Source organism: Anopheles bellator, chromosome 2 (assembly GCF_943735745.2).
Source record: "Anopheles bellator chromosome 2, idAnoBellAS_SP24_06.2, whole genome shotgun sequence".
Taxonomy (NCBI): Eukaryota; Metazoa; Arthropoda; class Insecta; order Diptera; family Culicidae; genus Anopheles; species Anopheles bellator.
The window spans coordinates 36,886,317-36,911,380 of record NC_071286.1 but is presented as its reverse complement, the minus strand read 5'-3'; the positions used below and the strand labels follow the sequence as shown (position 1 = coordinate 36,911,380).

The window sequence follows — 25,064 nt, the reverse complement described above, 5'->3', positions numbered from 1 at the left end:
GTGAAAATTCTTAATCACTCAAGCGCGACTCCATATTTCATGATGATTTGTCGCGGCATGATCACTTGCCGATTTCACACCGCTTAACAGCCGTGCCAATTAAGTGCTTCCTGCGATCACCACCAGGAGACAAGCACGAATCACATCACAGCTCATGCATCCGCGGGATTTTGTTATCGCACACGAGATCCCATCACCGCCCCCGGGTTCGACCGAGGTCTGGCTGGCCGTTGGTCGTTATCTTACTCTAACAACCCGGACACGTGCCCAGCCCCTTCACACGACCGGGCGCGACTCAGCATTGCTGGTAGTTTTCCTCTAGCACTTTGATCACGAACGATGATTAGAGAGACTGTTGTGGTGACTTTTACGCTAAACACACTGCCTTTGCAGCCGGTGGTAACTACTTTCGCACTGATCAGCACTACAAATTGCGCTTTCACTCACTCACGCCAATTATCGTATGCAATTATTCTCAATCGATATTTTCTACGATTATAAAACGGTTACCCGGTGGGATGTAGTAGTGGCTTAAAGGCCACACAGACACGACACGATCAATATGCACAATTTTGCAGGTTAGCTATGACAAACCTGCGTTCTCTGTCAACTGCACATCTCTCGGAATATTCCGCACGAATCAACATTTAGCTCAGCCTGCTACCGTTTGACCACAGCGCACACTTCCTAATCACGTAGCGCGGCACACCGATATACGTTCTTACTTTTTTTTTTCTTATGTTTCGGATGATGTTTTTGTTCTCTTACGATGTGAATAAGCAAAGAGTTGGAAAGGGAACGAGAGAGCAACAGATCGAGAAAACAACAAAGCACAGTGTGTCAGAGAGTGTCGTAAGGCCAACCGAGAGAGAGAGAAAGCAAAGTATCGAACCAATCGAAGCGAACACTTCGCGCAGCAAGCCCCGAGCCGTCGCGAACTGCAATTGCAAATGATTATATCACACTGTGTTTCGCGCATACGACCCCTTCGCGGTGCATGGAGCGACGAACGCATAGCACCCACCCAATCCGGACTCTTACAAGCAGGCAGTAGGTTGGTTGGGCCCCCACCAGCTGCCAGACAGCTGGCCCTTACGGTGACAGGCACCGCTGAACGGCAGCTGTTTCATTATCGGTGATTACAGAGAACGGAACAGAGGGATACTGCACTGCATTATTGTCATTCTCTTCTATTTCCCATTCCCTTCACAACCCGTTGGCTTTTACAACGTGTCGAGCACTTTTCTCAGCTGGCAACCACGGGCTGGTTCACATGTCACATGTCGAAAACTGCAATTTTGCGACGATAACTCATTTTGCCACGGAGAGGCAGACATTGTGGCGACGGTTGAATGATGATGCGTGTATGTATGTGACCGTGTTCTGCGCCTTACCGTTATACAGCCTTTTGTACAGGATGCGACTTCTCGAGATGCGACGTAGAAGGCCTGTGAGCAGGACACCCACGCCCTGCCATGGTTTGGTGTAACAAAAGTTGCACTTTTGCTTCGCTTTTTAGTTTCGTCCTGTGAGATTCCCAGCTCGAGCCACTCGAGGTGGCGGCCACCGTATGCAAAATGAAGCACACAGAATGCACGCCAACTACACTGTCATTGCGCGAAACTAGCACACTGTGGTTCAATCGTGTGCACTTCACACTGCAGAATGCACTAAAACTGCAGCTGCATACTGACGTCTCCCGCGCGCGTATCAAGCATTCCTCTGGGTGCGTTTGAGGGTGGCATGTTGAGAAATCGCGCTCGGCATTTCCGCGAACAAAGCGGGGTGAACAGTGTTTCTCTCGCTCCCGCGATCTCGCGAACTTACGTTCCGAAAAGCGCGAGAACACGTGAGGCACAGTGGATTGCTGGGCGTTGGAAAGAAAGAAAAGCCCGTAATCCCCTCTCTCTGTCGATTCGCGCGATATGCTCCGCGTTCGATGGCAACTGCGAGCGAGTGAGAGAGTGGGAGAGCGAGAATGTGGACATTTGTTGTTGAATGAATATGGCGAACGCTATGGACCGCGCACTCAACAACAGAATTTTCCGACGGCCCCCCTGGCGGAAGGTGAAATTCGTGGGAAAAGAGTTAAAGAAACCGCGCATAAAGTGTGTCTCATCCGTGGCCATTCAAAAGGTGACACTCGGTACGCGCGTTCGGTTTGACATGCGACGCCTGCTGAGCACACCACATTACCTACCCGCCTTAGCTGCAGCCACGCCACGTGCCATTAGCGATTGGGGCTTTTATCTGATACTTTTGTTATGAAAAGCCCAGTTCTCATCGAAACTCATAGTCATCTACCTGAGTCTGCTATCAAAGGGTTAAAGTTGTTTGACTCGGTGTCGCGAGTGTTTGCCAATCTGCTGCATGATTCGCAGGTTAATGTGGGGCGTAGAGCGATGGAGATTATTAGAAAGTTTACCGCCGGGTATCGCGTATCGAAAATGTCAGCACCCTTAATATGCTGTCCCTATCGTCCCCGTCGGTGATCAGCTGCAAAACAGGTTATGCACAACAAAACTAAGCCATTTGCCTCGCCATTCGCTGACATTCTAATCGACGGTACTGCACTGGCACAGGGCGCAATGGGTTTGTTGTTTGGGAGCATTATTACTAAAGCGGCACGTTTAGCGCGGCCAGTCAGCAATCGAGTTATGCAGCTTGATGTCCTTCGCTCTTTGTTTGATGAAAACGGCTTTTAGAAAACCGATGTTTCTTTTTACTGAATGCCCATGATTACAACTCCCACCGGACTCCACGACACCCGTTACTCGTGCGATGCGCGCATAGAGTCGCAGCGAGGACATACTATGGTCGGCGAAGGGAGGGAGGGGCGTGGGCCTGTTGCGTAGAGTGCGTGGCGCGTGGTTATGTACCAAGGTTGTACGGCTACGCACACTTGTCAACGTACGCACTCACTCCGGAGGCTCGACCTACTACACGGGGCCGCGGGTCTCACGCATTTCCTCCAGCCAGGGTGGTGGTGGTGCTGGAGCCTGCCAAATGTGCCATCAAGGCAGGCGCAACAAAGTGCTTTCGCTGGCTGAATGAAACCCGGCTCCGAGTAAAATATGTCAGATAGTAACTAACCTAAGGGAGAATGTGGAATGTATTGAGAAGGCGGAGGGGCAAACGTTTGCTGATTCTTGAACCATTTGCTCCGCTGCTCCCAACTCCCGAACCAACAACTTCGTTTGGATTCACGGTCACTTTACCGTGGTGAGAAGCGCTAAATAAAAATAACAACTCAGAACACAGGTTTCCACTGTGCGCTCGGTTCACCAGGGAGCTGACCAGGGACTTTTCACTACACATTTCCATCTTGCACAATCCCGAGCGGTTTAACTTCATGGGCACGGTTTGCTTTCTTCCATCTTGGATTTGGTCCAGAGCTATGGGACTGAACATCGCTGCTCGACCATGATCGCGTCCCATAGTATTCTGTGCAGAAGTCTAGGTACCATTTCGCGAAACATAGTTCAGCAAACATTACACGCTGCGCAGCGTTTCGACTACGAAAGATCACGAAGCGAAAGGGTGACGCATTTTGAGTTTCATTCTACGCACCACCGTACAAGGGGGCAGGCACAGACTTCGGGCACCGGTATCGCGGGACAGGTTTTTCTCACCAACTAGCACATTACCTTCTTAATCTGTCCTCTAGCTACACTAAAAACTAACTATTGCTGCTTTTGCTGCTGCTGCACTATACCATTTCTTGTCACATCCATTTTTCAATCTCTCCTTTTTTCGACCCCTTCCAATGGTCTTCCAATCGTCAGGGCGATGACGGTTCGTTGACGTTTCGTTCGACGGCACGGACCAGACGCAACTGTGCGAGCAGGAATGCGATCCACGTAACGAACCTTAGCCGAAAAGAGGCGACACGATGTTCACCCTTTGTTATTTCACGTTTTCCAGAAACCCTGTCAGTGGAGCACAGCTAGCTTACTACACTAATATGCGTTTGGTCGTCAAACTTCACGAACCCGTTGATTCGTTTGCTTAAGATTAAATTAGCAACAAAACTCAGAAAGCGCAATAAAAAATGTACGTTTTACTGAAACTGTTACTATTGTCGGTGCTTAAAATCAATAAAGATAGTCAAATGCACCTGCGAGCTATTGTGAACTGACGTTACTCAGCCGACAGGGACTCCGATGTTCATTCGTCAGTCTCGCAGAAGTTTGTTTATGTTTACAATCGTACAGTTTTCTTACTCTCCTGGCGCGTACGGGTAGAGTACGAAAAGGGGAATTTCTTTTTCGGCCGTGTCTGGTAGAACATGGTAAAGACCAGAATGATTACTAAACATTGTCCTGAGTGTGAGGTGCAGGTGGCAATCGCGTCGAAGAAATGTTCCTGCGGGCACATGTTTAGCATGAAGCAGTCGAGTGCAACGCCTCCATCGCGTACGAAAACTAGTTCCAAAAGAAAAGCAGCCCAACAAGCGGCCGCTGCTGCGGCTGCAGCCTCATCTTCCAGCGACAGTCGTAAAGGTTCAGCTTCCGGACAAGTGCAGCGCCGGCGGACGAGCAGAGTGCGCCGTGAGAAACCCAACTACTACGATTCTTTGCAGTACGAGAAGAAGAAAAAGAAAACAAAGGTTTTATTGGCCACTGTGGAAGTGGAATAGCGGAAAAACTTAGTCCTATTTTTTATCGACAGAAATCGTCAAAAGCATCGCTATTTAAGGGCAAAGAAGCGAAGCAGACACAGCTAATAACTGCCAAAGAGACCCAGGTGGCCAGAGCCAACCGACACGCCAATCGGCGCGCTAAGAAAGAGGAGATTGATGGTGGAGGAGACCTGGCCGCTAAGTAAGATGCGACCGCGATAAATTATACAGGTCTACGTCGAGCTCATACGTGTTTGTGTTTCAGGTTACCGCTCGACAAGCAGGATGTTGCAGCTATAATTTTGTCCGAAATCAATCGAAAAATCGGTTCCGTTGTGTGGACACAACCCTGAATGGTGCAGTGGGCAAGGGCGATATTTATTAAGTATATTTTGTGTAGCAATAAATTAAGTATAAGAAGCTGCGGATGCGAAAATTGTGGTTGGAGCTTCCGGGTTAGTCGTAACGTTATCCTTGCGGGGAGCCGTGTGGCTGCGTTCTGATACCAACAGTTGCGTGTACGTCAGCGGTTGCCTTGGAGACGGGCAGCCTAAACATCATTGGCCACATTTTCAGAACTGTTACACTACGTTTTCTTGCGATTCAGGTTTTATTATTCAACAGTCACCCAGAGCGCAAGGATTGGTACCATTGGCCGCAGATAACTTAACGAAACTGGGTCAGTCTCCCTCTATCAATGTCTCTGTCCAGTGTGGTGTGGCGTTCTAGTAGCAGTTCGGCTCGGTAACGTAGTTTGTGTTTGTTTTTGATAGACTATCAGACGGCTAGCTCGCAAAAATGGCTACTGAACTGGATGCGGCCATAGTGAAAAAGACACAAAATTCTCTGGGAAAGTTCGTAAAGCGGCCCGCACTGACGGAAAAACTTCTCCGCAAGCCACCGTTTCGGTTTCTTCACGATGTAGTGCACGCGGTACGCCACAAAAGACCGGCACGAATCCTAATCGATAGCAGAATCGGGCATAGATTAATGTGACGGAATTTCACAATTATTCTTCGATTATAGATTATTCGGGAGCATGGCCTACTGGAGGGTTTATGGACGGTGGATGAACTAAACTCGGATAACATCAAGGACCGCGATTCGAAAATGGCGTTTCTGCAAAAGCTCATTGACGTCGTCAGTAAGTATCGAAGCAACCGAAGCGTGGTTTGGAGCGTTCGAAAAAATGTTGTTTATTTGGCATCAATCATCGCGGTATCTCTGTTGACATAGTGACGTTGACTGGGCAGCTGTTTCAAGCAACCTACCGACGAAGCTCCCACTGAGGTGTCTCGTCATGTTAAACTGCTGATAGGGATCAGGTTTTCCCTTTTCGCTGACCTTGCAAACACCTCGCCCTCGACCAGGTGACCGGTGGTCACCGTAGTCATTTGTGGGTGACTATCGATTTTCGCTTCTTGTCACCTTCCCACGTGCCACGATTGCTTATTCATATCGTCTGCGACAAGGTTGACGATAGATGCAAAACATTTAAATTATGGATGGGCCGGCATTGGATACCGTTTATTGTGGGAAAATGGAATTCGGTTTACAAATGATTAATGATGCATTAACAAAACGATTTTATATAATTGCTGAAACGACTAACTAATGATTGCAATATCGTACTCAATAAATAAAATCACGATAGAAAATCTAATCAGTACTTCATCTATTGTAGAACTAATCACTGGTAGAGACCTGAATGTTCGCCCATCCAAAGTAGTCGCTGGGTTGGAGGTGGAAAGAACCAATGAACTGCTTCAGGCCCTGGGATACGCATTAGAGCAGAAATTGGACAGCTCTGAAATTGTTCGCCAATTTCTCGGTGGCGAGAACTCGGGCGCCGCCGTCAATAGATCAGCAAAGGAACCGGAAGAAAGGGCTGGGCAGAATGTTGATATTAAGAAGGAGAAATCCAAAGAAAAGACTAAAGATAAGGACCAATCTGGAAACGAGAAAAAGAAAGAACGAATCACAAAACCAAAAGAAAAGGAAGTGACAAAGAATGGTGTAACGACAGCGGCCGTCCCAAAACAGGAGAAGGTCAAAAGTAAGCAGAATGGATCGAAAGCAGGGCACGAAACGAAAACGAAATCCGACAAACCTACCAAGGGCAAAGAGAAATCTCTCAAACGGATACCATCAATTCCGGAAGAGCAGTTGCAACAGATTGCACCCCGCGAGTTCGGCGTACCGGAAACCCCTGCGAACGGTATGGAGCAATTGGTAAGCAATAAGCAAGTCGAAAGACGACGAGACTCTCAGAAGGAGTTTGGTGAGGTGATAGCAGACGATGATAACCGAATGACGGCTGGCGAGGATGGTGCTTTGATTATGGAAAACGAGGATGAGGGACGCAAACAAAATGGTGCCGGAAGCAACAGTAGTAGTAGAAGATCGTCGTTAAAGAAACAGAACAGTTTAACCGCTAGTGAAAATAACGCCCTATCGGAGATGAACCAGTTTAATGGATTGGAAAATTCTCCTGGCCCTAGCCGGCAAGATAGTGGGGTTGGGAGCGATCCTCCAATGAGAACAGACAAAAACGATGCGTTACATGAACTGGGAGCACCAGATGCAATGCCGGTGGTAGGTTTGGTAGCCCCAGCGGAGAATCAACGGGTTCTCGGAAAACCGCCGATGCACCGACAACAGTCGATCGAAACGGTTATGCGACCAAGAACGAGCCTTAGACCGCCAAGCGTTCGGCCTCCGTCTGCGCGGCCGGGAGCTCCAAGAAGAAAGGAGAAAAACGTGGAGGTCATTTTACAGCCAAATGAAACACAGAGATTGGGAGAAATCAACGTAAAGATGGAAGTCTTCAATAACGAGCTGCTGGACGATGATGGCGAGAACTTGATCGTTATCGAGGACCCCATCAGTGCGGTCGATGCTTACGCTACGAGCCGGACGGGCGGCTTAGGGGACGATGGAGTTTCGGAGCAGGATCAACAGCAAGAACAGCAAGGCCATCTAGTGCGGCAGATCCTTGAGACGCAAAAGGAGTTTTCCTCTCATACCGGACATGATAACGAAACAGTGCGAAAGGCCGAAACGGTAAGTTACAACAGCGGCACCGTAACGATCATCGGTGTTATATGCTTGTGTCGTTTCGTATGTGGTTAGGAATGGTCTATTGGCCAGAGGCAGTCATCAACTAAGCAAATGGAATTGCTCAGAGAATCTATACAAAAATTGACACGCTCAGTGAATCCGCTCGGTAAACTTATGGACTTTATTCAGGAAGACGTCGACGCCATGGAAAGAGAACTGACAAACTGGCAGCAGATTTTCGCTCAATCTATGGTGGAGCTGAATAAGGAACGAAGGTAAGAGGCGGACCGTAGCCCCTTTGAAGCATTTCTAGAGGTGATTCACAAGCGAATCATTGTTTCAGTGCCACGGAAAATGCGATCGAACCTTTGAAACATCAGTTAACTCAAATTGACGTCAACATAAAGGAGTATCGCGAGATGATCGATTCGACTCGGGCGAACATCCTACAGAATGAACAGAAAATCGAACGCTTGTACATGACCGAAATATAAGAGCATTACGAACCGTAGAACGAGTGATTCATCCAGCACTGTTGTTCACCTACCTTTTTCATCTTTCAAAAATCATTAAAAATGTTAATGAAACCCGCAAATGTTTAGCGTTTCACTGTATCCCGAATCGTACTTATCATAGTTTTTCAAATTTGGTTTATACGTTTCTATTAAACATTGTTAAGATGTTTTATTTCATTTGCCTTCCTTTGAGTTTATTCAATTCACAATGTTCTCCCTAAATAGTATCATTGTTTTCCTTTCATTATTCTTTTAACAGCATTTATTGGTTTGGTTTTACCATTTCTTCTCATCAGAGTTCATCAATCGAAAATGTAATTATATACACCCAAAACACCGTCCGCCGTGCGCTCTGCGTGATGGCTTCACATAATTGTTGCTATTTATATTAGTCAATATTATACACAGACATTTACACGGTTAAGGCTCGTCGTACTGCACAGGATGATTATGGGATACGAGTGGATGAGAATCGTAGAGGATCGGAACTCTCAATGTTTTTACACGATAAGTAATTCGAATTCTTCTCAACCAATTGATACACAGTTGGTTAACCATCTGACGGTAAGAACCGAGAGTCTCAGTTAGCAAATTTTAATCAAAAATATAATCAAATCAAGGTCAGATTCAGTGTGTTAATGATAAAGCTAAGCATTGAGAGGACGATATAAACTAATTGGGGAGGTGTACGACGTATTCTACTATTTTCAGCTATGTGGACGACGCGAAACTTATTTCGCCATCAACACATTGGACCGTATTTTGTTTAATTTAAAAAGCAGTTCTTATCAATCTCCCATCGGTCGCAACCCTCCTCAATCAACCTGACACACTGTCTGAAGTCAGCACCAACTGTGCAACTGATTAATTAGAATGGGTTAGACCGCTTTTTGGAACGAACATTGAAAAATAAACACTTATATGATATCACAATTTTGATGCAACATAAACTATCTTTGCCTGTGTTCACATTAGCTTCTTTTTCCATAACAAGGCCAACAAACAAAAGGAAACGAAAGCCTGCGACGAAACTTGGGCAGCGGGCTTAAGGTTTGATTAGATTGTTGGCGCCAGTGTACGCCAGAGTACTGCTCATTCAATCTTTTAATGGTAGTGTAGGTATTAAACGTTCGAAATATACTCTGTTTTTTTCGAAATACGTACACTACACTTAATCGAGGGTTTCTGGTAAGCTTTACATTTCGACTATAAAACATGGTTTCAACAATATTTTCTAACGTATAGTGCTTTCATTTGCTACCGATGTCGTCGTGTCGCTTCTTTTAAATTCTGTGTAGTCTGGCTTTAATAAGTAATACACCATTTTGATTAATTCATGACGTAAATTGAATTCATGTTCTTTTGCGTTTTGTATTGCGATTTCAGTGGCAATAGTTTTCTTCTCCTGATCCATGGAAGGATTCATTTCCCGATAATCTCATTTTTTGTGTTTGTGTCAGTTTGTTTATTTTTTGCAGTATTCTTTCATATTTCGATATGTACGCTGGGTAACGTTAGCATTATTATTTGTGATGTGCTGGAAATGATAATATTTTCGATGCCTCAACGCAAGACAAAGCAGCACGTAAGACGCAAAACTTCGTCCAAACACACGTGGACGCCACGCTAGCGTCGCATGAAAGTGGAATATTCGCATTCGAATGTCTGCCGGGAATGAGGTGCATAACCGGCAGAGCTGTTAGTACTACCAATTAACACGCTGGAAGCTGAAGCGCAAAGAAGCGTTTTTTTCGTTATCACCAGCTTGTCGCTAGCTCACATGGTTCGCTGATATCGCATACATTGAAATGGAGCATTGGCATTGGACGGCCATACTAAATGACGCTACGATTGTTTTATCACACTTTCTCTGTACATATTGCCAATGACTGCCAATGGATGTGAATTGAGAATAAAACTGTTAGGATTACAATCGCTGTAATGAAATTAACGCATGAAGATCAACACGCGATGGCAATGGAAGCTTAACGAACGTACAACAATGATTGTGTAGCGCTTTTCCATGAGCCTAAATCGAAAAATAATACGAAAATGTGAATATTCACAAAGCACACACTTTGTTTTTGCCATTCACGATTACTTTGTGTTCCCCGCTTTGTATTTGCGCTCAAACCAAAACTTCAATACTGTGTCGTTAGCGAACAATTGATTGTTCCACCACATATATGTATGTAACTAATTCGACCGTACATCATACGATCTTCTATTTGAGTCCGACACTTGACGTCGAGCGGTAGCGACGAAACACGCAGCCATCGGTAAACAAGAGAATAATAGTTTGGGCACGACTCTTGCGAATCGTACCAGCACCTCAAGGGAAAGAATGGTGGATGATATACAGGTTTTTTACAGAGGTGATAGACACCGTTCCGATAGAAGGATTTTGAGTCAAAAACAAAAACTATCAAACTGCAAGATGTGTATGCCGCGAATGACAAGAATGCGACTGATGTGTAAACGATAGTGATGATTATGGAAGATAAGGCTTGGAGACAGAAAGTGGAACGCCCGCGTGGTTGTGTTCCTATATTCGGAGTAATTTTGTACCTTCGATCATCCGCACTGGAACCGGTGTCATCAGAGTGGTGCTCCTTATCGTGTTTCGTTGTCCCGCCAAACTACGTCCCTGATTGACCAGTGTACCGACGATATCGCTCAGCATACTCTTCAATCCGGCACCAACAGTACACAGCGGTCTTGGAAGTCCACGATCGCTGTGGTGCCGCTGGTGTGCGCGACGGTAGCACCTCGAGAAGAGTCCACGCCAGTGACGGTTGGACAATGGTAATTTGTAGACGGTAACGGTGTCCTTCTTCCTGCAGACGTTTTTCAGAAGGTGGTAATTGCCATCGCTGCCAGCCCCAACCCTTCCGTTATCACCATCATCACAGTCTACCTTCTTCTCATCAGTGGCTTGCAAGCGCGGCCAATGCTACAATTCGAACAACTCGTCCTGCTGCCGTTCGAGCTTTTGCAACGAGCTTTGCACCCGTTTGCCCTGCGTCATAACGATCAGCTGGCTGGTGTCGGATGCCGCACTCCCGGAGGAACTCTGCCGTTTGTGATTGGTACCGCTTGTGCTGCCACTAACACCGCCGGCGGTACTTGAGCCGGGTACGTGATAGTGATACTGCTGATAGGACGATATTGACGACGAAGACGACGCGTTCGAATAGGCACGCGGTTTCGAGTAGTACCCGCTGCTGCCACTTCCGCTGGCGGCCCCGGACGAGGAGAAGAATATGTTATCGTCGCTCTGGCTACCGTTCACAAAGTCGCTGTTGCGCTGCACCTCAGCAATACACTTCCGGGTGCTGGCAATTGAGCTGTCGATTTTGCCTAGAAATTCTTCGAGGTTCTTACGACTTTCTTCTTCCGGCGAGACAAGCGGTGAACCCTCGTTCACTGAGTAACCATTGTCGTCGGAGCTGATACTGTTATTATTGTTACTGATGATACTGTTCGTGCTACCGCTCGTGGTGCTGGTGGGGGCTGTGAAGGCCCGGGCGGCTATACTATTGGGCCGTATAATGGCGTCCGGATCCTTCGGGTAGTGTGGTGAGTCTTTCGCCACCGGCACCATCAGAAATGGCCGCAGAAAGATGCTATCCGTCGGCAGCAGTCTATTTACGCGTCTGATTTGTTCCATCTGCAAACGGCAACCAGCGAAAACACAGTTAACAGATTGGCGGCACATCCTACACAACATACGAGTATGGTAAAAAAAACTTACACTACAACCGTACTTCAGGGAGAGGCCTTGCAGAGTATCCGTCCGTTCCACTTGGTGCCGGATAAGTGCATCCGTTGACAGGGTCGCTGCCGGACTGCGGCTTCCGCCGGATATGCTTCCGTACTTCTTGAGCGAGCGGGCCGAGTCCCGTATCGATTGCTTCTCGCCAAACATGGTCTCATCTTCCATACCGCTGTCCGACACCAATTTCACAAACTGTGAAAGACGCGCACCCGCAAAGAAAGGAACGAATTAATTGCCCATCCGTGTTGGAGCTCGGTTCGATCGTTCAGCCACTCAGCAATCCACACTCTGAATGCCAACTTTTTGCCGTATGTTTCCACGACAGGCGTATTTTGCGACTGACCGTACAACAGCAACACCCGTAACGAATCCTTTCGCCGTACCCACGAACTATAATAGCCACCAGCGGGTAGTAGCGCTGGGGACATGCATTCTAGCACGCGAATAGATTTTTCCCAACCTAAATGCACTTTGCAGTATGGGAAGGAAAATATCGTAGCTACGCTTTCACTTGATACTTTCTTTGCTCACCTTTCGTTTGGATTTTTCTACGCGAATGACAGCTGACGACACGAAGAGTCAAGATCAAAACGGAGAGCTGGTTCGGGTTTATTCCATCCACTGTGCACGAGTGCACGAAGGCACCTCGAATTCCACGAGCATCGAAAAGACAATTGCCTATTCTCAGCACTGGCGATGGTGCAGCTGTGCGGCTTTCAAACCCGCTTTACACCCAAAAGGCACGCTTACTGCTGCAAGCTGAGAATCGAGCTCACAATCATAAACGAAACTTGCTGCCCGACTAAAGGAATCGATTAAACTCTCGCAGCTGATGAAAAGCAAAACAAAAGAATTCGTCGGTACGTGCGTATGATCGTGACAATTGTGAAGAGCATCCTTCAAAGGAAATTTTATTCGACCTCGAGCAGCGAGGAGCAATAGAGGAGCAAGTGAGAAAGATGTTTGTTTCGATTACTCAAGGTCGTATGTGTGCCGCTCGTGGATTAGTTGATGAATAATTTCATATTTAAACCTACCAACGAAAGCCAGCATGTGGCGTTACGTTTCAAATAAAACCCCCTTGCGCTATCAATTTAAATTAAGAAACACAAACTATTGGTCTATTATTTCCAGGCACGGTCCGTGCACATAATCACTGATTGGGGTCGCCTGATTTAAAAAACCCTCGCCGCATTCGACGTTAATTAATGCGGCTTTCCACCAAAGCGTGATAACTCTCGGCACTTTAATCGCGCATTTTCAACCTCACCGATTTGCAACCAATTATCAGAGTGACCTTGTGATCTCCGCAACGGCTTCATGAACAATCGTGCTATGCGGGATCACCATTCGCATTAGATGCGCACGTGATGCACCGAAAACAAACGAAACTGAAACTTCCCAAAACAGTCGTTTACGAAATAAACGGTTTCTCGGAGAGACACAAACACGTTGCGTGTTGCCAGAAACAAAATCGTGACTGAACCGTATTAACCCGTTTTCCTCATTTCGTGCGTTGCCTTTCATCACTGGGTAAAACATTGGTGTGAAATGATCGAAGTTAAATCATTTTCCAGGGCATTTTCCGCTGCTCCAGACATATGTGGGCGTCTCGGATGACGCCCCGGATCCTAGAGAACAGCTGACTCATTGCACGTAGAAATTCGCACTCGCTCGGGATGCACCGAGTGTGTGCGCCCGTAGATCCGTGGGTAAATCCGCTCCAGCAACGTCACGCAGTCCGCACACACATCGTGCACGGTAACAAAACAAAAAAAGCCCCCTAACGGACTTTGAGGATGTATTGCAGGCCACGTTAGGGCGGTCGATCACCGCGGGTGGTGATCGCCGTGTCCGCGGATTGGTACGCTTACGAATGTACAAATATTTCATAACATTGTGCAGTCTGCGGGCGACTGACTGGTGGCGGTTTTTGTAAATGTGTTTGCGCAAAACGGAGCCCTAGGCCGCGGTCGGATCGTTGACCGCTCGAGCGCAGTGCCGAAGAAGGAAAAAAACACACCACGCTTGCCCGAACATCTTACCTTAGCGTATGATCTCCAGTTTTTGTACTTTTTCATCAGATCGTTCATCGTTTCGAGACTTATTGTTTGTGGAAGGTTTTCCCGAATGATGGCACGTTGAGCGTTAGGATGGGAAGTGATCGCTAGCCCTAGTTGCCGGCAACAGGAGCGAAAGATTGAGCGTGCACGCGCTTCTAAATTGCCTAATAAATCACATTTATCACACCACCGTCAACACCGTTAAAACACCACATTGCCGAGCCAACTCAGGAATAGAGCCGAAATAGGCCTATTACCGGAGCTTCGCCGTTACTTCGGACACAGTCGCGGGCAATTCCCGGTAATCTCTACCGGTTGGCGGGGGTTTTCTTTTCTTTTCTGCAGTTGCGATGCCCGTTGAGGCATGGGGTTTTGCATACAGAAGATAACGCCGCGTGTCTGGAACGGATCCTTTGTTTCACCTTACTATTCAATCACGAAGCAACAAGTTCAACAGGCCAACGGTGTCGTGTCTAGAATGTGTGATGCAACAAATTTGAAAGTTCGTGCCACCTTTTGTGAGCGAAGCCCACTGAATATTCAGGTTCTAGGACACGCCGATGCCGTCCCGAATACGTTCGATTTGTTTTTCCCGGAGTCACGCGTGCACTGCTTGTTGGATTGTGGCTTATCTTCGAAGGTACATGACCCGTTACAGAGGCGATCTGTCAAAAACTCGTTGGCGGAGTCGCAAAAGGCCACAATTTTTATGTTTCTGTCGGTTTTAATGTGCGTGTGCTTCACTCGACGCCTTGCGTGACTAATCGCAGCGCGTCGGACGATGTTTCTTTCCGTGTTCCACTTCTATTCGCACTCGATTCGTTGCTGGCGGCTTGCTTTTTCCTGGTGCGGTCACCACGGATTACGAGAAGACCACCGTCGGAACGGCCAATGCCGAACACTTCTACTCGTCAACTGACTTGATGCGCCGAGCGCTTCGCATGAATCTTCGTCGATCGTCGAGTCAGATCGTGTTTGTTTGTTCGACGCTTGGCCTGGCGATCAGCACAGTGAGGCGGGCGGACAGCGCTATGTAAATCTGTTCGTCTACATGTGATCGCATAGACGACGGCCCCCGGAAGCGCAAGGGGCTGGCGCGGAGCATAGTTGCCTTTTTTGTAGCACTGATGGTGGGAATGATATTATCACGCACGCCTGACACCTGCGCTGATAAGTAGATATACGAGCGGCTTTTGGGAGGAAAACAAACAGCGGAGCGTGAATTCTAGAGTTATCGTGGTATCACCGTTAGCATGTTCTTTTCTTCAAAACAAAACATATAACGTAACCTAGTCTAGGTCTATTTACCGAAAGAGCGACTTAGGATCTGACTGCTTTTAAGGCACATGATTCGACATTACTTCAAAGCCACGCCAAACACGTTAACTTTTAACTTTCATCGATAAAATAATGCGACGAGAACGGATTCTTGGTTGATAAATGGAATGTTTCCAAAACTTAGTTTGAGTTTCTGAACTGAACCCTCAGATAATTGGCCTGTCGCTAGGCAACCAGCAGTTTGTATTACATCCACTACACATTTGGACGCCCATACCTTAATTTTTATCCCGTTTTATATTTCGTAGCAACTTTGCTGACATAGTAAAGGTTTTTATTTGTTGCACATTCGTTCGTATGCCCATGTTCGAGCAGACTTATCAACTAAAACAAGAGATGGTAGAAGAAAATCGTGTAAAGCTGGCTACACTTTGCAATGTGCAGCATGCCATGACCCGCTTTCTTATCGGTCCGTGCGTGTTGGTTCATCTGATATCGGAACATCTGGAGGGAACGAAAAAAAAAAGGAATGAAAATGAATAATGGAAGTTTCGCCTTTGCCCCCGCATATGTACTCACTCTTGCCATCACAAGCGACAATTTTCACTTTGTCCACCTTGGCAAACTCGTGCACCTCTCGGAACTCCACATCGTTAAGCATCAGCGTCCAGACATTGTCACAAAAGCGGTATGTGTTCAGCTTCGCTGCCTTGAACGTGACACGCGATTTGACCCTATTCGATAGTGCCGCATTGATGCACTTATCAAACTGTATCAGCACGCGACTACACAGATGTGGAGTAATTTGCCCGTACTGTAAACGAGAAAAACAGATCCATTTACTGAGCATCGTTTTCTATGGCCATATGGCGCGTCGTTTCTAGAAAGCGTTTGTTTACCTGTAACATCTCGTCTAGGGTTTCCTGTAGCATGTTGCCTAATGTTGTATTACGGTAAAGTTGATAAGACATGTTATTTCGCAAAGTTTGAAAAGGCTTAGTGAGAGAAAAACAAAATTGCTAAGGATCTTCGGAAAGCGGCAGGAACAGCGAACGAATCGAAACAACCAGCAAAACAATCAAAGCGCACAATTAATTTTGACAGCTACTGTCAAAGGCTGTCGACGAAGCGGTTTGGAGCACGTTCTCGAAGTGCACGAAGAATACAGGGTGTACTGAACGGCGCTGACGAAACATGGTGCTTCAAAACGGAATCTGCCCTATTTTATAAAAAAACGAACTTTCTGGTAAGCTCATTTATTCGGTATCAGCCCATTCTGCAGATCGCAACACAATGGCTGCTGATTTTTTATTTTGTTTATACGAAGGCCACAGAGAGTGCCAGAGATGTCGATGAGCAGCTAGCAATGATATTTAAAATCTTCAACTAAGCATGAACAAAAGTTATATAGTTGGTGTAACTTGTCCAGACGCTCAAATAAATAGTGACGATTGCACGAGAACAAAACGGACAAAACCAGCGGATGGGAAAAAAAACATGGCAACAGTAGCAGCCGGAACAAAAAAAAAGCTGCAAGAGACCCTTACGCTGAAATCTGTTTTGGGACACTTTCAATCCAGAGTAATCGATTTAACATCGCAGTCGGACGTACGATAGAAGTCGTGGTATATGCGTCTCAACCGGTAAGTGAAAAGCAAGAGCAATTGACCAATGCGAGACATATTCTTCGTATGGAACCCAAAAGGAGAACCTGTTATTGAAATGTTGAATAGTCTTGGCCGATCCATGAAAGCAAACCTATCGAAGAAGCAGTAAAGACACGGTTTTGCACATTATGACTCAATGACAACTCTGCGTTCTAATGCTGCGTTTATTCTGTAATTGAATTTCTCCAGCACAGTGCACCTCCCGCCCGTTTATTCCCACATATCAGTAACCTTATCCATGATTACTTTTAGTTCTACAGCCATCTGGTCCATCGTAGTGTCGATGCGCTCAAGCAAGTCGGATGAGAAATCAACCAGTCCATCGTTGGATACAATAGAGTAAACAATCTCCTCGAACAGACCCCACGGAATGATTTTGTACACCTCATCGATCGCAAAGTCTGACGCCTGGTTGATCAGCAAAATCTCCTCTTCGGTCAATTCCTGTAGCTCGGGGAACACGTTAAACTCATACGCAAACAGTTCACGCATGCTCTCCTTGATCCGTGCCAAATCAGCATCGATCATAGCCCAGAGTTCGTCGGAGAACTCGAACACACCACCGTTGGCCAGCACTTCCTTCGTAATCTCTTCCAGAACATCGTCGGGGAACACGTTGAAAGTAACTTCAATCGCGTGCTGGAAGTAATCCTCAAAACGGGCCACTGTATCTTCATCTGCTCCTTCGGAAACCAGAGCGACCAAGTTCTTTTGCATGGCCGAGCGAACAGTCTGTAGGGCAACGTCAAACCGCTCCGTGAGCTCTGGCGAAAAGTCAAAGCGACCGTCGGCGATGAGAACTGCGTGGACGATATCTTGGAACACGTCATCCGGGAAGTTGTCTACTAGGCTGTTGAACACGGTAAGAATCGATTCGTAAACGAGCTGCATCACTTCATCCGAAACCACACGTGCCAACCGCGTCGGGAATAAGAGCGCCTCCAACGAGTCCAGTACTTCCATCAGCTTCTGACTCAATTCTTCAAGCGTTTCCTCCATGCGAACGTTCAGTGCGTCCGACAGATCGATGACACCTTCGTTCTCGATCACTTCGTACACTATGTCCTCCAGCAGCTTCCATGGAATTGCCTGGTACGCTTCTTCTGCCAGATAGTCAATAGCTTGATAGATCAGGGCGCGCATTTCGTCGTCAAGATCGAGCAGGTCCTCAAACACCTCGAACTCGTAGTCGACAATCTGGCGTAGCTCCAGCTTGGCATTGACCAGGGCTTCGGCCAGCAACGCCTCCAGCTCTGGCGTGAATTCGAACGAACCTTCGTTCTCCAGCACCTCCACAACCAGCTTCTCCACAACGTCCCAAGGGATCGAATTGACAAGCACTTCGACCGAGTAGTCCAGATAATCGTGCACTTTGCCCACCGTAACCGCATCCGTCGGATCGATACCGGCCGCGGCGAAGGCGAATTCTTCCAGCGCATACTTCAGATTGTGCTTCACCTCGATGGTCTTTGCTTCGAGCGTGGCGCTCAGCTCCTCAGAGAACGTAAAACGACCCCCATTTGCGAGCAGCTCCTTGGCCAGTTGTTCCAGCAGCTCCGGCGGGTAGGTGGTCTCGACCGTGCGGAACACCGTAATGAACGAGTCGTAGATGAGGTCGAGAATTTCCTGGGGGATTTCACGCTGCGGCTTCGTCACGTTCGGCCGCGAAATGGGCGATCCTACGCAAAAGCTGCTCGCCACGAGTAGCAGAATCGCGGTCTGGGCCTTCATTGTGGTACGATACACGGAGGAAAACCTCGAACTAACTACCGATTGCCACAACTAAGATCTCTTTTATACGTACCCCATTTCACTTATCTAACTGCTTTCAGATACCGGACAAGAAGATTCAATGTCTTCCTCACGCGGGTCCAGTGGCTGTAATTAGCATGTGCCCTATCTTCGCATCATTGACAAATGACGCCTGTGACTCACGGACGATTGCCAATCACGTGCATTTTTGGTAAAAAAAACAAAGTATGGTACATTGGCCATTGTTATGTCACTGATAGATAATGCTACTGAAGAAGAATCGTTATCAAAATCGGTACGGTATTTCGTAACAGCGTGGCAACCGGGGTTTGCGCGAGCTGCGATTAAATCTTCCTGTTTTTGACTGTACTGTGAGCTGGTGAGAGTTTGAATGCTGAGATCAATGGGATCAATGGTTAAAAGCCAATGGATTCCAAATCGATAACCTGAAAATTTGCGAATTATTCTGTTTAAATCGATCTCCGTCATAGCGGTGCACATGCTACAAGTAACTTTGGAATAACGCTAACAATTTAATAACACTTGCAATTTAATTTCAAAACTTACCTTTCGAAACAATATCCTCAAACACGAAGGCTATCAATAATTCAATGGGTTTAGTAAGTATTTCGTTTACTTCTTTCCAGCAGCTCGGAGCAGTTCACGAAGGCAGGAACGGTTCATCGCACAGAAACAAGGGCTACGACGATTCCTGCGTCTGACTGTGAAGAATTCCTAAAACTTCACTACCTAGAATTCTGTTCTCATTAGCTTGCACCTGAGACTTTTTATATACATCGTTATCTTTAAACATCTATTGGTTATCTCCTACCTTTAAAATACTTCCATTTACTGCTTGTCTAGTTTTTTCCATACTTGTTCATTCATTCTAGAAACAACATGCTGGGTTTTTTGGGTTATTCGAACAAAGTTTTTTTTGTTCAATACCATCCATTAACGATATTGGTTAGGCTTTGATAAAGCAAGGAAGCGACGTCGAATGGAATCCCCTGTCAGTCCTTCGGTCGGTTAGGTTCTCAGAAGAATGTGTTCCCTTAAATGCTGATATTCATAAAATAAAACAAAACATAGATTTTTGGTCACGATCCGTGCACGGCAGTTTATTCATCCTTTATTAATTGTACACTGTTTTCATAGGAATGATCGGTGTGTAAAAATTTAACAACGAAACCCATTCTAACCTTGCCAACGATCAGACATTTGGTCAATTGGTAAAAAATACCCCCTAGGCCAGTTTTGTTACCTATATGTGCGTTTTTTGTAAGTCTTAAAGCTTGTTTTCAATCTCTGCTCCGTTCTCAAGTAGCGCATGAAGATCTTCCATCACCTGACGGAATGTTTGCTGAAACTTATGGGCGCTGCTGATGGTACTGTCGCGGTAGGCAGAAAAGATTGCCCATATGCTGTCCTCCAGCATGGAGTAGAAACATCCGTACCCATCCGTGCACATGGGCGCCACGTACCCGCAGTTGATCGTGTAGCCAAGTGTGCTGGTCGAGAGCATGAAATTGCCTCCGCCTCCACTTTTGCTGTACAGCGGATCATCGTACAGCTCCGGAATCGGAATGTCGTTCTCGTACGCCACACACCACAGACCGAACAGATGCCGATCGACTCCGTTCCCTTGGCGCGCCTCATTCATCAGCTCCATTTGGCGATTTGCAGCGACCCTAAACATCTTGGCGCACTTAGTGGACCCCGTGCCCGCTGTCCCACTCTCCATTTCCTCGATAAAGCGAACCGCTTCGATACTGCACGAACGACACGTTTCCGTTCGACCCTTATAGTACTGGCGCATCATGGCGGTTTCGTAGGTCGGCGCAAAGTTTCCGTGAAGACGATAGTACGTGAGCAGCAGTGCCGTCTGCACGTAGGCGTCCGGGTGGATTTTGTGCTTTTTCATAAAGCCTTTACCGTACAACTGGAACTGGTCCATCGAAACGATGACACTTGTTTTCTGTGAACGAGGGATTGAAGATTAAAAGATACACATTATATGCTTAATACACCGTGCAATGAATCCCGTTATTCTGATTTTTCTCAACACACATTTCATTTGACGTCACCCAACTGTACACAATTAGTCATACAATGTGCTATATAATTCAAGTGCGAGATTAGATAAAAAGGTTGTATATGTTGTTCATGACTCACATGTTTGTTTTGTGACATAAAACGTTTTTGAATTGTTGTTTTTTGTGACATAAAACGTAATGGTTATCAGGACTAAACTTATTTTCAAGCCTATGAGCAATTCTTCTGTGCTGCTTAAGAATACATCCTGAATGGTGTAGAGAAGCTCAGACTTCTGCCACCGTTATTGTATGGTTTAGTTACAAAGTTGATTAGATTAACTGCCATGTCTTTGATCTTACCATTTCATTTGCCACTTGCTCCATACGGACAATTTCGGACCGCAACGTGTCATCCAAATCAAATACTACTTCCGACGGTAGAATGTGCTCCTTCGGAGTCACGGTCCAATCCGGAACACCTTCTTCCAAGATACTCATCATCACGTAGAGGCTGATCGACATCGAAATGGATCCATCGTAGCAACAATGCTCCCCATAGCAACCCATCTGGCCGTTTTTGAATGCAATCGTTCCGCAGCTTTTATCCGTCCACTTCGAGTGTATGTCTCCAGTCAGTGCGAGCTGCGACAAATCGGAATATCCTGTCGGCTCGTGTGTATCAAGGATCATCAACGCCACGGCGCTTTCTACTTCCTGCAGCATATCCCTATTGTGTTGCGAGAGTTCCATCAACCGATCGCGATTACGAGCCCACGTGGTACGATCGTCATTCGTTAACACCGGGACGCCGATGTGAGGAGCATCAACTTCATTCTCAACTTTGTGTTGGATTTGCTGCAAAGCAAAGAGGAAGTCCTGGGGCGCTAACGGCTCACCTTGCGCATCCAACCCAGGAACTTTAAAAATGCGTCCTCCGTAGAGAATGATGATGTGCGACGGGCAGGAACCTTCGCGCTCTGTTTTGAAGTAGCTTTGCACCTTATCCATTTCGAGGCCTGGCAGCCGTACCGTGTTGTACAGTCGGCGATAGAGATCGGCCGAAAAGATCACCTTCTTGTCGACGCTGGCGATGGGTCGTAGTTTTTCTGTACGCAAAAGCTTCCAAAACACCATATTGTGGTGTAGGCAAGTGGCTGGACCTTTGAGAAAGTTTTCAGGAATCGTCTCCAGTCCAACGGTAGACAGAAGCAGGGGCTGCACCATCACGCAGTACGGTATGAGTGGTAAGCGGAGCGTACAGTACGCATAATCTTCCCACCATTTTTCCACCTGCAAGAGATCGGCGATTAGTAACAAATTTTTTTTTCAATTTAAGCATTATAAGTGTTAACGTAGAAGTAGGCAAGTAGAAACATATTTTATCATAAAATAATGACATCAAATTGGATCTTTTTTAACAATAAGCAGAAATAAGAGGAATAATAGTAGTTATCCACGAATATCAACACCTTTTGGGGTCTCGTCAGAGGAGATGTGTCATGTTGTTCCATCTTTCTCGTTGTAACAAAAAAAACACCTTTTTCCAATATCGAAAGGAAGCTACGTTTAATTATTCAGCAATAGCAAGACAATGTTTTTTTATCGATCAGTTGCAAATCTGTCCACGATACAAAGCGTGCGGAAGATTGCACTTACAGTGCATGCGCCACCTTCAGCTGTTGGACGTGCTCACGAACGCGCTCAAACAGCTCGGGATTGAACTGTGGCTGGGCACCTTGCATCACTTGCTGAATCACAACCTGGATTTCCTCTCGCAGTTCCGGGCTTAGCACCGAGAGAAAGCGTTCAAAGTGAACTGCCTTCAGCTGACGGAAGTGGTCCGCAAGCTTGGTACGCAGTGCCTCACTGGCTTGCGGGACACCTCCATTGACGAGCCAACCCTGCACCACTGCGTTCACATCATCCCGCAGGTCAATCGGAAGCAAACGCAGAGCCCGTTCATATTGACGCTCGGCGAACTCGGCGATTTCGGGGTTCTCCAGAAGACTCAGCAGATGGGAACGGACACGGTCGAAGAAAGCCTCCGATGGCTTACGGTGGTTCTCGAAGGCGTCCAGAAGTTCATTGCGGACATCTTCTGGGAGGGCTTCCCAATGTTCGCGAGCCTTTTCGCGCAGATCCGGTCGCGGGTTGGCTCCTGCCAGAGCCACAAGGGCTAGTACCATGGCGATTCCTGTAGCTGCCTTCATTGTTCCGATTTCACTACTGAGAATGTGATTTTTACTCTACCCGTTCAAGAAGCTACCGGTAGCTTTTTATACCCGTCGGCACGATGGCCAGTTATCTCTTTGAGCAAACACTCTGTCATTAGATAATTTTCATGTCTTGTGTATTTTGTTTCGTCTCTACTTTGTCTAGGAGTTTCCGTATTATGAGTCACAAGCAAAACAAAACCCATTAAACATAAGTAGGAACAAAAAACCGAAAAAACATCTTTCGTCCACATCCTCCCGACGGTTTGGTTCGGTTTTCCCCAATGGGCCTTCCGGACGAACAGGAACACTCATTGACGCTCTTGGGAGGAGCAGCTATCAGATGACAGCTGTATCAATTTTATCTTATATCTAATATCTTATCATTTCACCTTACCCTGTCAGCAAAGTTCCGCCTGCTACGAACACAACCAACTTGCCAACTAGAGGTCTAAAAAACGAAGCAAAAGATACAAGCCGTTCTCGCTGCTCGTCCTCAATCTATTGCATTGATTGCTCAGTTGAGTAGTAGACAATATGTTGAACGAACTTTACTACGTTGCATTGGCTATTGTCCTGTCACAGGCAGCTTTTGGGATTCCCGCGCAAGACGACTTGATTTCCAGTGATTCCAAGATTGACTGTATTATAGCCTTCGACCTCCGGGTGGCGATAGCTCATCAGAAGCTTCCGGAAAGCTGCCGACAGTCGCTGGAAAAAATTCTTCCTACGTACGTAAACATAAAGCGTTTTCTCGACCAATTCGTTGATAATGGACATGAGGTGCAAGCACAAGTCGCACTGAAAGACGCCTTTGCTACGATGCTGCAAAACGGCGACGAAAAGATGCGGGAAGAGCTTCGCGATCCGGACAACATCGCCAGCCCACCGCACATCAGCATACCGCATGCAATACCCGTCGATATAAGGCGTGAAATACTACGTAACATGCTCTACGGGCATCACTTCCGCCCCACGCCAATGCTACGGATGCAGCTCCAAAGTTACCGCAACCAATTGATGCGCGCCCGAAATTTTCCGGCTGCCTACTGGATCGATCGTTTACTGGCAGTGTAGATGGGGATGCTGGAAGGGACCTGTGGACCCTCACATCAGCGTGACTCGCTCAATTTCGGAGCCCCGCGATAAGCCCAGTGCCCAAGGTGACGGTGCGGATTTCGTATTCGAGTTCATAAACGTTCAAATAAACATATACATACATCTCTGAAGATATGTTCCTTATCAAAACTACTCACCCAGTTCTTCTCCTTGCTAGCGCGTTGTTCGAGTATCGCCTGCAACTTCGCTCCAACGCCTTTTCGGAACGTTTCTATGATCCGTTTGGAGTTCTCCAGCTCTTCTGCTGTTCCAAAGGGTTTCAGTGACTCCAGATACCGTTTGAGTGTGTGATCCAACGCTGGCAGCGGTAACTTTGGGCGATCCTCATCGTAGCAGAAGGTGCTCTCGGAGCTTTCCTCCGGAAGATAGTAAATTGCTTCGCGATTCATCACACTCGAAGAAAAATTGCTAGCTTTCAGCTACAAAGCACACTAATTTCTTGTACGCTCCAATGTTTTCTTGCGCAGTGCAGCGACCCTAGAGCACAACCTTGCCTGAACTGGAGTGTTCGCGGACGATGCGTATCAAAACACCTTCGCGAAGATGAACTTTGAACGGGCGGAGATACAAAACAAATACTGCTTCAACCAGTGCGGTATTTCGCGGCTGGACAATTACATCGCCAATCGGTAGTACAATGGGTGAATCCGAAGGGGTTCGTGAAGAAATCCCACACGCTTTGCGCCAATGTGTTGAACTAAGCCTCTCGGACGGTGCGTGCAACTTATACACTGTGCTCCGCAAATGCGAATCAGGCGGAGAGCTTTGATCCGTCTACATGATAGATTATTAACCCACCCAACGACCACGGGCTTTATCGTAATCGGTTGTACTTTCTTTTTTCTTTCGGCCGTTACGACCCGCCCGAGGAATGACGGCAAAACATTGAGACTTTCAAAACAAAACATTTGTGCTGTCAAAAAGTTGCTTGACTCACAGCCGCCTCTTGAGTCCGACTGTTA

General features: G+C 46.8%; 5 protein-coding genes across 7 annotated transcripts; 2 read left to right on the top strand and 3 right to left on the bottom strand.

The window, feature by feature from the left end:
* Positions 1–4,245: 4,245 nt before the first annotated feature.
* LOC131206900 (UPF0547 protein C16orf87 homolog) lies at positions 4,246–5,025 on the top strand. Its single transcript, XM_058199491.1, has 3 exons — positions 4,246–4,609; positions 4,672–4,823; positions 4,887–5,025. The coding sequence occupies exons 1-3, from the start codon at positions 4,289–4,291 to the stop codon at positions 4,972–4,974; spliced, it is 561 nt and encodes a 186-aa protein (XP_058055474.1). The 5' UTR covers positions 4,246–4,288; the 3' UTR covers positions 4,975–5,025.
* A 132-nt stretch (positions 5,026–5,157) lies between these two features.
* LOC131206898 (TRAF3-interacting protein 1) lies at positions 5,158–8,220 on the top strand. Its single transcript, XM_058199488.1, has 6 exons — positions 5,158–5,300; positions 5,395–5,554; positions 5,648–5,765; positions 6,306–7,684; positions 7,754–7,956; positions 8,025–8,220. The coding sequence occupies exons 2-6, from the start codon at positions 5,420–5,422 to the stop codon at positions 8,173–8,175; spliced, it is 1,986 nt and encodes a 661-aa protein (XP_058055471.1). The 5' UTR covers positions 5,158–5,300; positions 5,395–5,419; the 3' UTR covers positions 8,176–8,220.
* LOC131206899 (lysM and putative peptidoglycan-binding domain-containing protein 2) lies at positions 6,814–14,256 on the bottom strand. 3 transcript variants are annotated; one of them, XR_009156819.1, is made up of 4 exons: positions 14,020–14,256; positions 11,951–12,166; positions 10,765–11,866; positions 6,814–6,830 (listed from the first exon to the last, which is right to left on the bottom strand). XR_009156819.1 is itself a non-coding variant. In XM_058199489.1 (3 exons), exons 1-3 carry the CDS (start codon positions 14,065–14,067, stop codon positions 11,150–11,152), a joined length of 981 nt encoding a protein of 326 aa, XP_058055472.1. In that variant the 5' UTR covers positions 14,068–14,256; the 3' UTR covers positions 8,332–11,149. The 3 variants fall into 3 exon arrangements, 2 of the variants coding, with proteins under 2 accessions (XP_058055472.1, XP_058055473.1); XM_058199489.1 differs by lacking the exon at positions 6,814–6,830 and having other exon boundaries at positions 8,332–11,866; XM_058199490.1 differs by lacking the exons at positions 6,814–6,830; positions 14,020–14,256 and adding an exon at positions 12,318–12,427 and having other exon boundaries at positions 8,332–11,866.
* A 1,354-nt stretch (positions 14,257–15,610) lies between these two features.
* Positions 15,611–16,379, bottom strand: LOC131210331 (transcription initiation factor IIA subunit 2). Its single transcript, XM_058203562.1, has 3 exons — positions 16,215–16,379; positions 15,895–16,129; positions 15,611–15,819 (listed from the first exon to the last, which is right to left on the bottom strand). The coding sequence occupies exons 1-3, from the start codon at positions 16,284–16,286 to the stop codon at positions 15,779–15,781; spliced, it is 348 nt and encodes a 115-aa protein (XP_058059545.1). The 5' UTR covers positions 16,287–16,379; the 3' UTR covers positions 15,611–15,778.
* Positions 16,380–19,854: 3,475 nt separating this feature from the next.
* LOC131208726 (peroxisomal carnitine O-octanoyltransferase) lies at positions 19,855–24,891 on the bottom strand. Its single transcript, XM_058201560.1, has 3 exons — positions 24,240–24,891; positions 21,131–22,060; positions 19,855–20,712 (listed from the first exon to the last, which is right to left on the bottom strand). Exons 1-3 carry the CDS (start codon positions 24,489–24,491, stop codon positions 20,023–20,025), a joined length of 1,872 nt encoding a protein of 623 aa, XP_058057543.1. The 5' UTR covers positions 24,492–24,891; the 3' UTR covers positions 19,855–20,022.
* Between the last annotated feature and the right edge of the window lie 173 nt (positions 24,892–25,064).